This window comes from Lynx canadensis, chromosome A3 (assembly GCF_007474595.2).
Source record: "Lynx canadensis isolate LIC74 chromosome A3, mLynCan4.pri.v2, whole genome shotgun sequence".
NCBI classification, from domain to species: Eukaryota; Metazoa; Chordata; class Mammalia; order Carnivora; family Felidae; genus Lynx; species Lynx canadensis.
In genome coordinates this window covers 108,833,968-108,849,733 of record NC_044305.1, presented here as the reverse complement: position 1 = coordinate 108,849,733, position 15,766 = coordinate 108,833,968, and the positions used below count along the sequence as shown (strand labels likewise).

Below are 15,766 nucleotides of genomic sequence, written 5' to 3'. Positions count from 1 at the left end.
ATATTTATATATTATATTTACATATAGTTTATATATATAGTTTATAGCTTACATAAGTAGTTCATAGTTATTTGGTGGGTGTCTCAACTACCACAAACTCTAATATGGCTCTCTTTTTTTTTTTTAACTTTAAGTAAATCGTTTGTCTAAATAACTTAAAATGAAAATTTTACCAGGCTGTGGTAGCTGAACAAGTAACAGTAGGTGGCACTCTTTCCCTTTCTAGAATTTTTTAGGAGGCTCTCCAAGGCACAGAGCCCAGAGCTGAAGATATAAGTAGTGTCAAGGAAGGGAAACTGGAGAAAAGACTGTATTTGAAAAAAAGGTCCAATCCTTCTGAGTCAGGTTAAAAAGTGACATAGGTCATCACAGGAGAAAAGTGGGTGTCCACAGATGTCACCTCTGCTGAAAGACAACTTATGTCTAAGAAAACAGGGTTACTCCAAAGACAGAACAATTTGTTCTAAGGGCAAATAAGTGATAATCTAGCTGAATCACTCAGAGGTCAAGAATATAAACAGCCAAAATAGGCCAGCAAACCTAAAATGACATTCTCAGCTGACTAACTCCAAACATGGTACTTAAAAAGTAATTAATGACTGAGATGATTATACTGGAGCCAAACTTACAATCTAAAAACATGACCAACCTATTCTTACCCATAGGGCCTTAGCTTTTAGAAAACAGGTTGAGATACTTTCATTGTCAAGGCCAGGTTGCAAACAGCAAAGAGAAAAGAGGATCTGTTTACCTTAGATCATTAGTACTTAGCACATGGACTCTTACTTAATAGATGCTCAATAATCATTTGTTGAAAGAATAAATGACAAGAGGATTTGTCATTTATTTATCAACCAGATAACTTATGTAAGGAAGAGAAATGTAGTCTCAAAGAGGAAGAAAACAATAATAAAAATAATTTTAACCTTTGTTATTTATTGTTTACAAAGCACTTTCTTATGCATTATCTCATTTAGATCTTATTTCTACCTCCACACAACAATCACAGCTAAGATGGATAAAATCCTCATTTTACAGATAAGAAAGTGGCTGAGTGGCTCTAAGTGGTTATCCAAAACCAGGCCTCCTACTATCATAAGGTTGAATATATAAACAAGAGAACACCAAGGTACAAGCTTCAGAACAGAGAATTCCCTTATATTATATTTTAAGGTAAGCTACAGAGCCAGCTAATTCGAGGGGCACAACGATTGGCTTCTGCCTGCCTCAAGGAAATGGGAGTTGTGCCACCTTGTAGGATTAAAAAAAAAAAAAAAAGAAAAAAAGTAGAACAAAATGGAGAAAAGATACTCTAATTGTTCCCCCCAAAGTATCATTTAATTGGTAGTAAGAGAGCTCCCAGCCCTATAATAAGCAGAAGCCAAGCTGAAAAGTACTCCTTTTTTATATCAGAATAACATCCCAAATTCCCTTCCATTCTGACAGCTATTTCAAATTGAAGAAGGAAGGAAATGGGAACTTACAGAGACCAGACATATGTTCTGAATATTACCAGAAAAGAAAACCAGAAAGCATACAAAAATTCCAAGACACTGTGACAGAATCACTTATGATCTACCATCAGTAAGAAACCTCTATTATCTCAGAAGGAGCACATATTTCTAATATTTGCATATATACTTCTGGATACGTCATCACCAGCTAGGGCTAACCACCTTACTCAATAATTCATTTTTCAGTCAGAGAAGCATCGACCACAGATGATCTCACAAAGAGACAATAAAGAGATACAAAATGACATGTGGTGGTTTAATTCAGTCCATCAGTCTATATACAGAAAAGAGATGGCCTAGCTTGAAGAGACAAGACCTTGATACAATACCAAACACAATTAGAATATAGAGTAAGTGAAAACCAGAAGGCATTTTATTACCCCTTTCTAAATTAAACGGGTCCTATAAGTCCTTAGTGTATCATAGAAACATCACATACATTTCCTAAGTTAAATATGAATTAATTCTTATGCCTCTATCACCATTAGTTCAAATAATCAAGTACTAGTTGTCATACATGTCAAGAAGAAAACTAAGTTTAATTACTTGGGTTTTTTTTTTTTAGTTGGTTAGCCAAAATATAAAAGACATGTTGTACACCTTACTGTATCTGGGAACCACATGACTGAATTCAATTAAAAATAACATGCAATAGCTTTTCCTTTAAAAAAAAAAAAAAAAGGCATAGATGCTATGATGAAAAACCAGAGGGCCTGGATCTTGGTTTATTACTTCCTACATGACCAAAGTATGAAATTTCACATTGTGAGCCAGAACAGTAAGCGTGAAATGTACACGACCAATGAGAAATGTAAATAACTCTGACTTTAATCCTTTTTTCTCGGGTAGGGGGGGGGGGGCATCTGATTAAGCAGCCGACTTCGGTTCAGGTATGATCTTACGGTTTGTGAGTTTGAGTCCCACATCGGGCTCTATGCAGACAGCTCAGAGCCTGGAGCCTGCTTCAAATTGTGTCCTCCTCCCTCTCTCCCTGCCCCTCCCCCGCGCTCGCTCGCGCGCGCGCGCTCTCTCTCTCTCTCTCTCTCAAAACATTTTTTAATGTTATTTAAAAAAAATTTTTTTAATCCTTTTTTCTCCAATGAAAAGGCATTTTGAGAAAAAGCAAAGGTATTAGGACTATCTGACCCAATCATAGCACAGCACTTCATGTCTCACCTGGACCGAGCTAGTCATGGTGCTCAGAGCGAATACAGTTGCACAGTCTTTGATAGTTGACTGGCTATCAAAGGCACCCTGGGTATCCATTAGCAGCACAGCCACCTAGGAATTTAAAAGGTTAAAATACTAAGTAAAACACTCATCAGTAATGACTATTAAAACCAAATTAAAAATGATAAATATCATTTATAGCAGTGTTATCAGCAATAGCCAAACTATAGAAAGAACCCAAATATCCATCAACTGATGAATAAAGATGTGTGTACATACTAGAATATTACTCAGCCATCAAAGAGAATGAAATCTTGCCATTTGCAATGATGTGGATGGAGCTACAGTGTATTATGCTAAGCAAAAAAAGAGAAAGACAACTAACTTATGATTTCACTCATATGTGGAACTTAAACAGAAGAAAGGAACATAGAAGAAGGGGGGAAAAAGAGAGGGAGGCAAACTGTAAGAGATTCTTAACCATAGAGAACAAACTGAGGGTTGATGGAAGGGAGGTGGGCAGGGGGATGGGGTAAACGGGTGATGGGTATTGAGGGCACTTGCTGGAGTGCCTGGGTAGCTCAGTCAGTTGAGTATCTAACTTTGGCTCATGTCATGAGCCGGTTCATGAGTTTGAGCCCGACATCAGGCTCACTACTGTTAGCACAGAGCCCACTTTGGATCTTCTGTCCCCCTCCTTCTCTCCCCCTCCCCGGCTTATGTTCCCTCCAAAAAAATAAAACAAACGAAAACTAAATAAAAATTAAAAAAAAAAAAAAAAAAGGAGGGCTGGGGCACCTGCGTGGCTCAGTTGGTTAACATCCAATTCTCAGTTTCAGCTCATGAGTTTAAGCCCCACATTAGGCTCCACACTGACAGACAGAGCCTGCTTGGGATTTTCTCTCTCTCTCTCTCTCTCTCTCTCTGCCCCTCCCCTACTCGCTCTCTCTCTCTCTCAAAACAAATAAATAAACTTAAAACTAAGGGAAAAAAAAGGAGAGCACTTGTGATGAGCACTGGGTGTTGTATGTAAGTGAGGAATCACTGAATTCTACTCCTGAAACCAGTATTATACTATATGTTAACTAACTAGAATTTAAATAAAAACTTGAAACGAAACCAAACAAAACCCAAAAATACAAATAAAAAATATATAAGAAAATAAAATGAAATAATGTCAAAATCAGCAATTAAGTCAAGAAAAGTACTCTATGCTACGTATCTCACATTTTGACATAATCCATAGATGTTAGGTTAAAGTTATTGGACATTAATAGCTCTGTGTTGTTTTGATCTTTAGTATGAGAAAACAGTTCAAAAAAGAATATGGAAGGAAAAAAAACAGTAAAAAATATAAACAGAATTTTACTTTTGTTCCATTAGGTCTGTCAATCACAAATACTTCATTCCAGACTTGTATGCCTGTTGTTTCTCTTTCACAACCACCTCGCCATGTAAAGCCAGTCAACGGTTCATTGTTTCCACCAATCCAACTTTGAGAATCCTGTTAAAGTCAAGCATAAATGTAAAATAAAACACAAGAAATAAAGAAGTGTAAGAAATCACCCATTGTTTATTTTATAGATGAGGCAAGGCAGGTAAGTAAGTCCAGCAAGATAAGATACACGGTAACATTACGCAAGTAGTTACGAGAGCAATCCCAAATCCCACCTGAGGTGCTTTGTCTTAGAGAGATGTGGTCTCCTACAAACCCGAACCTTCTCAAATCTCAGATTTTTGCTGTCTAGATTTCTATATAAGTGAGGCCACACCCAGTTTTTCTCATTTTGAAAATTTCCTATGTTTAAAAAGCATAAAAAATAGATGCCAGCTATTGTGACATCTTCTTGTACAGATAAGCACAACTCAATTCCAGAGAGAATGGCTGTCAAAAAAGCACCGCTCTCTTAGAATAGCTTATACTAAAAATGCTTTTCACACTGCCTTAATTTTTCTCTTTAAAAAATATCTACTTTAAAAATAACCACAAGACTTACTTGGACCTGATTCAAACAATTCAATTGTAAGAAGAAGAAAAAAAAAGTCTTTTTCAAAACCAAAAGGGAAATCTGAACTCACACTATTTTACTAGGCGGTGCTAACTCAGAGTAAAAATGATTGTTTGCAGTGATAACAGTATTGTGGGTAATACTAACAATAACATAGTTCTTATCTTTTAAAAACTCATGTTTATGGTGAAAAATACGCTTCATATTTGCTTTAAAATATTGCAGCAAAAAACTAAAAGCACAGAGAGGAATACAAATGAAAGAAGATCAGCAAAATGTTGACACATCCAGTGGGATTCATGATGTTATTCTATCTTTGGATATGTTTAAAATTTTCCCCATAATAAAATGTTTTAAACTAAAATCACAGGACTAGGGGCGCCTGGGTGGCTCAGTTGGTTGTTAAGCGTCAACTCTTGATTTGGGCTCAGGTCATGCATGATCTCACAGTTTGTGGGATCAAGCCAAGCCCCAAGTTTGCTTGGGATTCTCTCTCTCCCTCTCTCTCTGCTCCTCCCCTTCTCACACTCGCTCGCTCTCAAACACTTAAAATAACATAAATTAAACTAAATTAAATAAAATCACAGGGCTAAATGGTTCTAATTAAAAATTGTGAAATAATATGAAAATTAAAATACTTGTAAGATAATTTATCTGGAAAAGTAAATCTTGGACATAATACATGAGTACCTTTGACAGATATCAAGACCTCTATACTTTAGCATACTTAAAGCCCACACAACCTTTACTCAAAGTACCCCATAGGAAAAATTCCTTTGTTTTAGAAATACTTCTGATAAGCTTAGATACATAGTTCAAAACAAATAACAAAACAACTCAAATTAGGAGTAAAGATGTTTAAGGTAGGTCCAACGAGGGATGTAGAAATTTATGAAAACAGATAAGGTTGGGGAAAAAAAGTGTTGTCCAGGCCACCACCTAATGTGAAGATCAGCCTTAAACTTCCAACCATCTGAAATTATTCCACAAAACTCCCATCCCTAGTAGATTACCAACTTTATCAATCACAAAATTCTCTTCTTCACCTTTCAGAACGTTCAACATAAGGCCCTCATCTCTCTGTTGGTGACAAGGCTGCCTCATAGCACAACTCCATTCTCACTATATACTAAGGACCTGTGCTTCAGAAGGGACCCTTCACAGGGATTAGAAGATTAATGGTACCCCCTAAACAAGCCCAGTGGGGGCTGTGCCCCTGGACTATATTTCGGATGCTCCAAATAGATTTTCTTACACCTCCATGCTGTACTCTCCAACCCGTTCTTCCGTAGTCATTTAATTTTCCCAACAAGCGATGGAATCATGCTACTGTCCTAAAAAAAGCCATCTGTAGTTCTTCATTTATCTATAGAACTATCTGGAGATCTGTTGAACATAACCAACCTTTACTTTTCCTATCTCTGCTCCCAATATTCCCAATAGTCCCCCTAACACACACACATAATTCCTGTTGCTACCATACCAAAAAGGTCACTATTCCCAAATATTTGTTTAGTATAGCTCTATCTTTTCTACCTGTTCTCTGCTTGAACTGAGCCAGCAATTCAAGAAACTCCCAACTTTTCTGAACTCTTAAAGAATATTATAACTACAGATGGTTATCTTTACACAGCTTTACACTGCACTTCTTGTGTGAGTCTTAAGAGCACAGGCTATAAATTCCACCTGTTTACCAAACTGCTCCTACCAAAGTATCTCAGCCCATTTTTGGCTCTCACATATGGATTCTCATTCCGCTAACAATGTTGAAGTGGCACTAAACAAACTGATTATTTTAAAAGGTCCAACCTACGTAAATACTTAAAAGAATCTACCCTGTTAGAGACATGTTTTCATTCTACCTTTTACTATATTCTCATATAGGAGATAGAGAAATAAGATAAATAAGTTCCATGAAGAAGGAAGTTTTGTCTGTTTTTTTCCTCAAAACATAGAACCACATTTCCATGACAATTACTGGCTTGTAGCAGGCACTCAAAATATTTGTTCAAGGGGTGCCTGGGTAGCTCAGTTGGATGAGTGTCTGACTTTGGCTCAGATCACGATCTTGTGGTTGGTGGTTCAAACCCCGCACTGGGCTCAATACTGTCAATGTGGAGCCTGCTTCGATCCTCTGTCCCCCCATTCTGCCCCTCCCCTGCTTGTGTGCGCACACACACGCTCTCTCTCAAAAATAAATAAAATGTTAAAAAAAATTTTTTTAGGGGCACCTGGGTGGCTCAGTCAGTTAAGCGTCCGACTTCAGCTCAGGTCATGATCTCACTCACGGTTCATGAGTTCGGGCCCCTCGCTGGGCTCTGTGCTGACAGCTCAGAGCCTGGAACCTGCTTCAGATTCTGTGTCTCCCTCTCTCTCTGTCTCACCCCTGCTCATGCACTGCACTTGCTCTCTCAAAAAGAAACCTTATTCAATAAATGAATACACAAGAAATTTTAGTTATTAAGCTTCAATGTGTTCTTTTTTGAGCATAAGTAAGAAATATGGAAGAAATATCCCTTTTACTATTCTTCAAAATAATTACACAGACAAGACAGTAAAAATAAACTTTAAGAAGCAGAGATGATTGAAATCATAGGCTAACACGTTTGTTAATCTGACCCTCTCTAAAACGTTAAAAAGAATTGGTGTCTCAGGGGTGCCTGGGTGGCTCAGTCAGTTAAGCATCCAACTCTTGATTTCAGCTCAGGTCATGATCTCATGGTTGGTGAGTTCAAGCCCCCCCGATGGGCTCTACACTGTCGGCACAGAGCCTGCTTGGGATTCCCCTCCTCTCTCTCTCCCTTTCTTTCTGCCCCTTACCACTCATGTGTGCTCACTCTCTCTCAAACCTAAACTTAAAAAACAAAAAAACAAAAAAAACTGGTGTCTCAAAAAAAAAACCAAAAAACTAGTGTCTCATAAAAAAAAAAAAAAAACTATTATCATCTTTTCTTAGTTTACCCTGTAACTAAACTGATCTGATCAGTCAGTAAAAGGATGAAGAAAAAGGCAAATCAGAGAGCCTAGCTAACTAATCCCAACTAATACGTTTTGCTATTTTTAAACCTGAAGTTAAGAAGTCTATCTCTGTATCATACTAAATACTGGTAACTTACATAAATGTGTTCATACATTCACTCAACAAGTATTCACTGAACACCCTACCATGTGCCAGCTACTGTTCTAGGTTCTAAGGATACAGCAGTGCATGAGAACAAACATTCCTGCCCTCCAGGAGCATTCTAGTTAATTCTAGAAGCAGACTCACTGATACTATTTGTCATAAATTACTAAAACAAATCTAAGAACTTGAAAAATAGTAATCTTGTACCATTTAGTACTGTGGAGGCAAAAAAAAAAAAGTCTTAAAACTCAAAATTCCAAAAATAATCAGTCCTCCAGTAAAATTAAAAGGGAAGATCTTTTAGAATAAACCTCAATGGTACAAAGTAATGTGAAAACACCCGAACTTGAAATACCACGAATAAACATAAGCCCTTGCCAAAAAGACTTACCAATGTAATTATCAACGTAAGAACCCCTACCTACTGTAAATAGGTAAGACACAAATTCTTACTTCACCATAGGAAAGATAACATTCCTTGGTAACAAAGTGAAACAACAGCTAGGTAAACTTTATCCAAAGGATAAAAAAAAATGCTGATTGGAAGGGGTATGTGCCCCACCCCCCCATGATTACAGCAGCATTATCGACAACAGCCAAATTATGGAAAGAGCCCAAATGTCCATCGACTGATGAATGGATAAAGAAGATGTGGTATGATATTCAATGGCGAATATTACTTGGCGATCAAAAAGAATGAAGGGGAGCCTGGGTGGCTCAGTCAGTTGAGCATCTGTCTTCAGCTCAGGTCATGATATTGCAGTTCGTGGGTTCGAGCCCCACATTAGGCTCTGTGCTGATAGTTCAGAGTCTGGAGGCTGCTTCAGATTCTGTGTGTGTCTCTGTCTCTCTCTCTCTCCCTGCCCCTCCCCCTCTCGTGCTCTGTCTCTCAGAAATAAATACATGTTAAAAGATTTTTTTTTAAAGAATGCAATCTTCCATTTGCAACAACACGGATGGAACTAGCGTGTATTATGCTAAGCGAAACCAGTCAGAGAAAGACAAATATATGATTTCACTCATATATGGAATTTAAGAAACAAAACAGATGAATATAGGGGAAGGGAAGCATAAATGAGATAAAACCAGAGAAGGAGGCAAACCATATGAGACTCTTAAATACAGGGAACAAACTGAGCGTTGTCAGAGAGGTGTTGGGTGGAGGGATGGGTTAAATGTGGGATGGGCATTAAGGAGGGCACTTGTTGAGATAAGCACTGGGTGTTGTATGTAAGTGATGAATCACTAAATCCTACTCCAGAAACCATTACTATACTACATGTTAACTTGGATTTAAATTTAAAAAAAGAAAAAGAATATCTTAATCTTATAAATCTACCTCATTTAGGAGGTAGGTTATTAATAACACCCAAATGAGTGGATAGAAAAAATATACACATTCTGACCACCAAGCATCATTTAGTGTTTTCACTTAAAATATGTAAGAATACTCCGCAAGTTCTAGAACAAATTAAGAAGCATATAGAGTCTTAAAACAGTTTAAAACTGTCTCACATCTTACCTACCCCCATGTCCAATTCCTCCCTTTAGGGCTACACAAATAGATAACATTATGACTGACCCAAGTCACAAAGCTCAGACAAAGGACAAGTCTATTAACCTAGGTACATACTAAAGAATTTAAAAACTTAGTTAAAAGATGTCCTTGACTTTGAAGACATTATGCTAAGTAAAATAAGCTAGCTGCAAAATAACAAATACCTTATGATTCTACTCATAGGCAGTACCCTCGAGTAGTTAAACTCATGGAGACAGAAGAAAATGGTCCATGGAGGGGGAGGGGAAAAATAGGAGTTTCATGGGTATAGAGATTCAGTTTGGGAAGGTAAAAAAGTTCTGGGACATTAAAAGAAAAGAAAACTACAGATCCTATATCCCATGAACACATATGTAAAAATATTCAACAAAACATTAGCTAGTTAATCTAACAACATTTATTAAAAATTATCACCACAGCTAAATGGGACTATTCCACGGGATGCAAGATGGACCCGATATTTAAAACATTAACAATATAATCAATCATATCAGAAGCTAAGAAAAATCACATGTTCATCAATAGATACATAAGAAGCATTTGACAAAATCCAACATCCGTTCATGATAAAAAAAAAAAAAAGAAACAAAAGCAAACAAACAAAAAACCTCCCAACAGACTACGAATAAACAGGAACTTCAAGAAAACTTCCTACAGCTGAAGTCATACATAATGGTGAGAACTCACTGCTTCCTCCCTGAAGATTAAGAAAGAGTAAGGGATGTCTTACCACTTGTACTCAACATTGTATAGGAGGTTTCTAACCAGGACAGTTAGCCAGTGGTACTTCCAAGAGAGAGTAGAGGTACTTAGATTGGAAAGGAAAAACTAAAACTGTATTTACAGGTGACATGATCTAGTATACAGAAAACTCTAAAGAATACACTAAAAAACTATCAGAACTAATGCAGGAATTGAGCAAAGTTGCAGGATACAAGATCAACATAAAAGAAATCAACTGTATTTCTATAAGCTTGCAATGAATGATCTTGAAAATGAAATTAAGAAAACAATTCCAAATGTAAAAGCATCAAAGAGGAATAAATTTAACAAAGAAGTAACACATACTCTGCAAATTATAAAGATCTAAATAAGGGAAAAACATCCCATGTTCATGAACTGGAACACTTAAGATGGCAATACTCCTCAAGTTGATCTTTCATGTTCAACCCAATCACCAACAGAATCCCAGCTAACCTCCCATAGAAACTGACAGGCTAAATCTAAAATTCATACAGAATTGCAAGGGACCGAGAATAGACAAACTTACTACAAACTTACTACAGAGCAACAGTAATCAAGACAGTATGGTACTGGCATAAGAACAGACCTATATAGACCAATAAAATAAAATTTATTTATTAGAGTCCAAAAATAAAATTGAGAGCCCAGAAATTAGTTTGATCAACTAATTTTCAACAAAAGTGCCAAGACCATTCAATGGAGAAAGAATAATCTTTCCCACAAATGCTGGGACACACTGGAATAAGCAGATATAAGAGAACTGAAGCTAGATCCTTATCTCATTTCATTAACATGATTATATACTAATGTATTATAATTAGATATATTCATATAATTATAGCATTGTAAGCCAAATGGTGGAAAACCCAAATATCCATTAACTGATAAAATGTGGTATATCTATACAACAGATTATCGGGTCTTAAAAAGGAATGAAACATGATAACGCTACAACACAAACCTTTAAAAGTGCTAAGAGAAAGAAAGCCAATCACCAAAAGACCACATATTATATTTCATTATATGTATGCACAGAATAGGCAATCTATAAAAACAAAAAACAGACCGGTGGGTTCCTTAAGACCAAAGGTTTGGGGATGGTGGAAGGGGAAGTGATAGCTAAAGGGTACAGGTTTCATTTTTTTCACTGTGAAGGGAAAAAGGTGTTCTAGAATTGATTGTGGCGATGGTTGCACAACCTGGGAATACACTAAAAACTCATGAAACTGTGTGGTTTAAGTGCATAGATTATATGGTATGTCAATTATATCTCAATAAAGCTGTTAAAAGAAAAGAAAAAATCAAATATATTTAGTACACAAGCTTAACAAAGACTCCCAGTCATACAAAATCCACCCAATAATACTACAAAAGTCTAGGAGGAAAAGGAAGGTCCATTGGAGGTTCTGCTATATATCCATCTATAGTGCAATATGTCATAAACGCTATGGCTTAAATATGCTTTTTTTTTTTTTTTAAGATTTTTATTTTTAGTGATCTCTACACCCAATGCAAGACTCGAACTTACAACCCCAAGATCAAAAGTAGCATTCTCTACCAACTTAGCCAGCCAGGCACTGCCTAAACTTGCTTGCTTTCTTTTTTTTTAAGTTTATTTGAGAGAGAGAGAGAGAGAGAGAGAGAGAGAGAGAGAAAGCATAAGTGGGGGAAGGGGAGCGAGAGAGAATCCCAAGCAGGCTCTCTGCACTGTCAGTGGAGAGCCTGGTGCAGGGCTCGAACTCACAAAACAGGAGATTGTGACCTGAGCCAAAGTCACACACTCAACTGAGCCACCCAGGCACCCCTAAACTTGCTTCTTCATGAAAGGATTATGGTTAACATTATCCAAAGTATCTACAGAAAATGCATCCTATTAGTTCTTTTTTAAAAAATGTTTCAAATAGTGAGAACGAAACATTCTTGAAGTAAAACTCGTGAGTTAAGTAGTAAAACTGTCTGGGAGAATAAGGGAGGGAGGCAGGGGGTTAATGACTTTAAGAAAGTATTTCTTGGGGCATCTGGGTGGCTCAGTCAGTTAAGCATCCGACTCTTGGATTTTGGCTCAGGTCACGGTCTCCCGGTTGTGAGACTGAGTCCCATGTTAGGCTCTGCTCTGGGCATGGAACCTGTCTGGGATCCTCTCTCTCTCACCCGCTGCCCGGCCCTGGCTTCTACATGCTCGCTCGTTCTCTCTCAAATAAATAAATAAATAAATAAATACATACATACATACATACATACATACATAAATAAATAATAAAATAACGTATCTCTTCACCAAGAGACCGTTAATATAAAAGAAATTTAAATTATACAAGACTGTTTAACTCCCTGAATGTCTTAAAACTGTGTTTGAGTAATCAGTGTTTATGTAACCATCTATTACGATATCTTTTAATAGATGACCTAAATAGAATCAAGTACTTTAGAAATAGTAAGTTTTAACTTAAAAGGAACAAAGACTTCAGAATGGAAAAAGGTCTGCTAGAACAAGTACTTTATGTTCTCTCAAGTCCTCATATGTGATGCCATAGTATCATATTTTTGATGAAAATACAAAACAGGCAGTACATACATTTGGGGCTTAAAGCTGGAGAGCTGTTTGAAAGACTACAAATGACACATTTTCAGGAATAGATTCAGGAATGCACCCGAGAAAAGCCTCTCCTAAGACAGTGCTATAAGGACTTTGAACAATATATTGTAGACTCCTCTGCTTCTGCTTCCTCCAGCTTTGGTAACACTTGTTGAAGTTTTCTAACTGAAATTACTCACACTAATTTTAAACCTGCACGTGAAAGAACAGATTAGTTTCAACGCAGAAATCAAAATCTAGGAGGAAAAGAAAGCCAGTGAGCTAATGGAAAAAAGGTAGTCCACAGTCCACATAACTTCTATACTCACTCCTTAGCTTATATTCAGGGATAAAAATAAGCGAACCAATTTTTATTTTCCTAACTGACTTAAAATTCTGATCAAATTTGGCTGGCTTCTCGCATAGGCAAAAATAGTAATAATATAACACTTAAAATTTCCACAGCTTGTACATAAGTTACATACATTGCTTCACATATAATGAGTGAAATTCACAAATGTAAATGCAGTTAAAGTAATAATTAAATGAACAAGCTGCGTCTCTACAGTAAATATGGTAACAGTTTTATAAGCATGACCCTGTATAGAGTACAATGATGACCTAAAATTAACACAATGCATACCTATCAGAATCGCTAAAGTTAAAAAGACTGACAATACTGTTCATAAGATGTATAACAAATTTAAGTCTCTTACATTGCTCAAGGAAGTGCAAATTGGTAAAACCACTTTGGAAAAAAAATTGTGGCAGTCCCTAGTACAGTGAAATGGGCTTTATGAACCTAGCATTTCTACTCCTGGTTATATACCCAACAGAAATAAGTGATTATGTCACCAAGACTTGCACACAAATATTCATGGTAGGTTTATTCATAATGGACAAAAATTACAAACAACCCATATGTCTTTCAAAAGAAGGAGTAAATAAATCAGTATCTTCACCCAATAACCTACCACTCAGTACTACAAACAACAATTACTGGATCATGCAATAACATGGATAAATCTCTTAGATTCAATGTTGAGTCAATGAAATCACACACAGGAGCACATACTTATGATTATATTTATGTAAAGCTCAAGGGTAGACCAAACTAATCTATAGTGATGTAGATCAGGATGGTGGTGGACTCAGTATTGGAGATAGTAATACTCGGCAGGGGAAATGAGAGAGCCTTCTAGAGTGCTGGTAGTATTCTCCTTCTTGATCTGAGTGGCAGTGGTTACAAAAAGTATAGGTACACAAAAATTTACTGGCTATCCTAAGATTTATGCACTTTATTATTATATGCAAGTTATACCACACAAAAAAAAAAGAATAAAATGACCCTAGGCAGAACCTTTTAAAAATACTGTTCATCCTCTAAATACATTTCTTTTCTTCAAAAAGGAACATGAAACAAACCAAGTTTTTCATTCATGCATTCACACATTTCTCACAAGCCCCACATCTCAGACAATGTTAGCCTTAGGAAAAAAAAGGTGTGAAATCAAGTTCAATATCCCATATGGCCAATTTTGGAGATATTTGTGCTTTTGGCAAATTATACATAGCCACATATGATCTTTAAAAAACTGTTCTTACTCCGATCTCTGGAAGCAGTTCTGGGAGCAGCTCTTTAAATAATAATAATATAATAATAATAATAATAATAATATCATCTACAATTTCTCTTAAAATGTTTTTAGCAATTATGTTATAATGGGGTCAAACTCTTTACTCATTAAGCATATAGATACCAGTGGGCAGCAAAAAAGTTACCAAGCATGCACTCCTCTCGGGCTATCTCAACTTCTGAAGTAAACAGTGAAAAGTAACACTAACAACAACAACAACAAAAACAGTTTAGTGTAGGTAAAGGATCAAACATCATTTTACATAGTAGTTTTAAGAATAAAGGCTTTAGAATCAAATTGCCTGGTTTATATCTCAGCCTCGCCACCTCCTTTGAATCTCATTTGCTCACTATCAAGCTGAAATACTAACACTACTGCATAGGGTGAATGTGACTACTGAGGGAAATAATACGTATTTAATGTTCAGTAATCAGAATACCTAGAATTCAGTAAAGATTCAAAAACTGTTATCTTAAAAGATAATCTGGGGACACCTGATTCCTGATTTCTGCTCAGGTCATGATCTCAAAATTCGTGAGATAAGTCCACCATCAGGCTCTGCACTAACTGCAAGGAGCCTGTTTGGGATTCTCTCTCTCCATCTATCTTTGCCCCTCCCCCACTTTATCAAATATAAATAAATAAGCTAAAAAAAAAAAAAAGATAATCTGCACTTCCTCATGGAACAATACATCATCTTGGAAGTGCTCTTACCCAAAAGTCAAACCTGAGTCTGATCAAGTCCTTAGATTTAAATAACAATTTACAGCAAATTCAAAGGACAAAGGAACATGTAAAAATTACACTAATGGGATAAAATCAGCAAATCCAGACTGGGAAACTCTCTAAGACCAACAGTCAGTTTCTTCAACAAATAAACTGCTAAGAAAAATAGATGGAGGGAAACCTAAAAAAAAATTAGAAACACTTTAAAGACAACCAATCACAATGTGGACCTCATTTAGTTGGCTCTTGACTCTAACCAAACTGTTAAAAAATGAAAAAATTAAAATATCTGAGTCAACTGGAAATTGATCCCATATATTAACCTTATATATACCTAACTTAAGGGAATTATTTATTTTTATGTACGATATTACTGTAAGGTCCAAAAAACCGTCATACTGAAATATTTACAAATGAGATGATATATCTGGACATATTCACAACAATATAAAAGGTATAGAATGGTTGGCATATAGATGAATGAGATTGAGAGTTGATAACTGTAAATACATGAGCATTCATTATACTGTTATCTCTTTTACATGTGTTAAAATTCTTCATAATAAAGTTATTTAAAAAAAAAGAGAGAATGATATAAAAGTACAAGCAACTCTGTACACAATTCAGACTCTTTCTTTATCTAGCGCACATGGGTGGCTCAGTCAGCGAAGTGTCTGACTTCGGCTCAGGTCATGATCTCAACGGTTCG

At 36.3% G+C, this 15,766-nt stretch overlaps 1 protein-coding gene across 3 annotated transcripts in view; it reads right to left on the bottom strand.

The window, feature by feature from the left end:
• The window catches only part of ATL2 (atlastin GTPase 2), a 58,691-nt gene that overhangs the window by 13,067 nt on the left and 29,858 nt on the right, over positions 1-15,766 (bottom strand). For all 3 annotated transcript variants that reach the window (XM_030311282.1, XM_030311280.1, XM_030311281.1), the window contains 2 exons: positions 4,054-4,188; positions 2,691-2,795 (listed from right to left, as the gene is read on the bottom strand). In XM_030311282.1, coding sequence (XP_030167142.1) covers positions 2,691-2,795; positions 4,054-4,188 — 240 coding nt within the window. The remainder of the gene's footprint in view (positions 1-2,690; positions 2,796-4,053; positions 4,189-15,766) is intronic.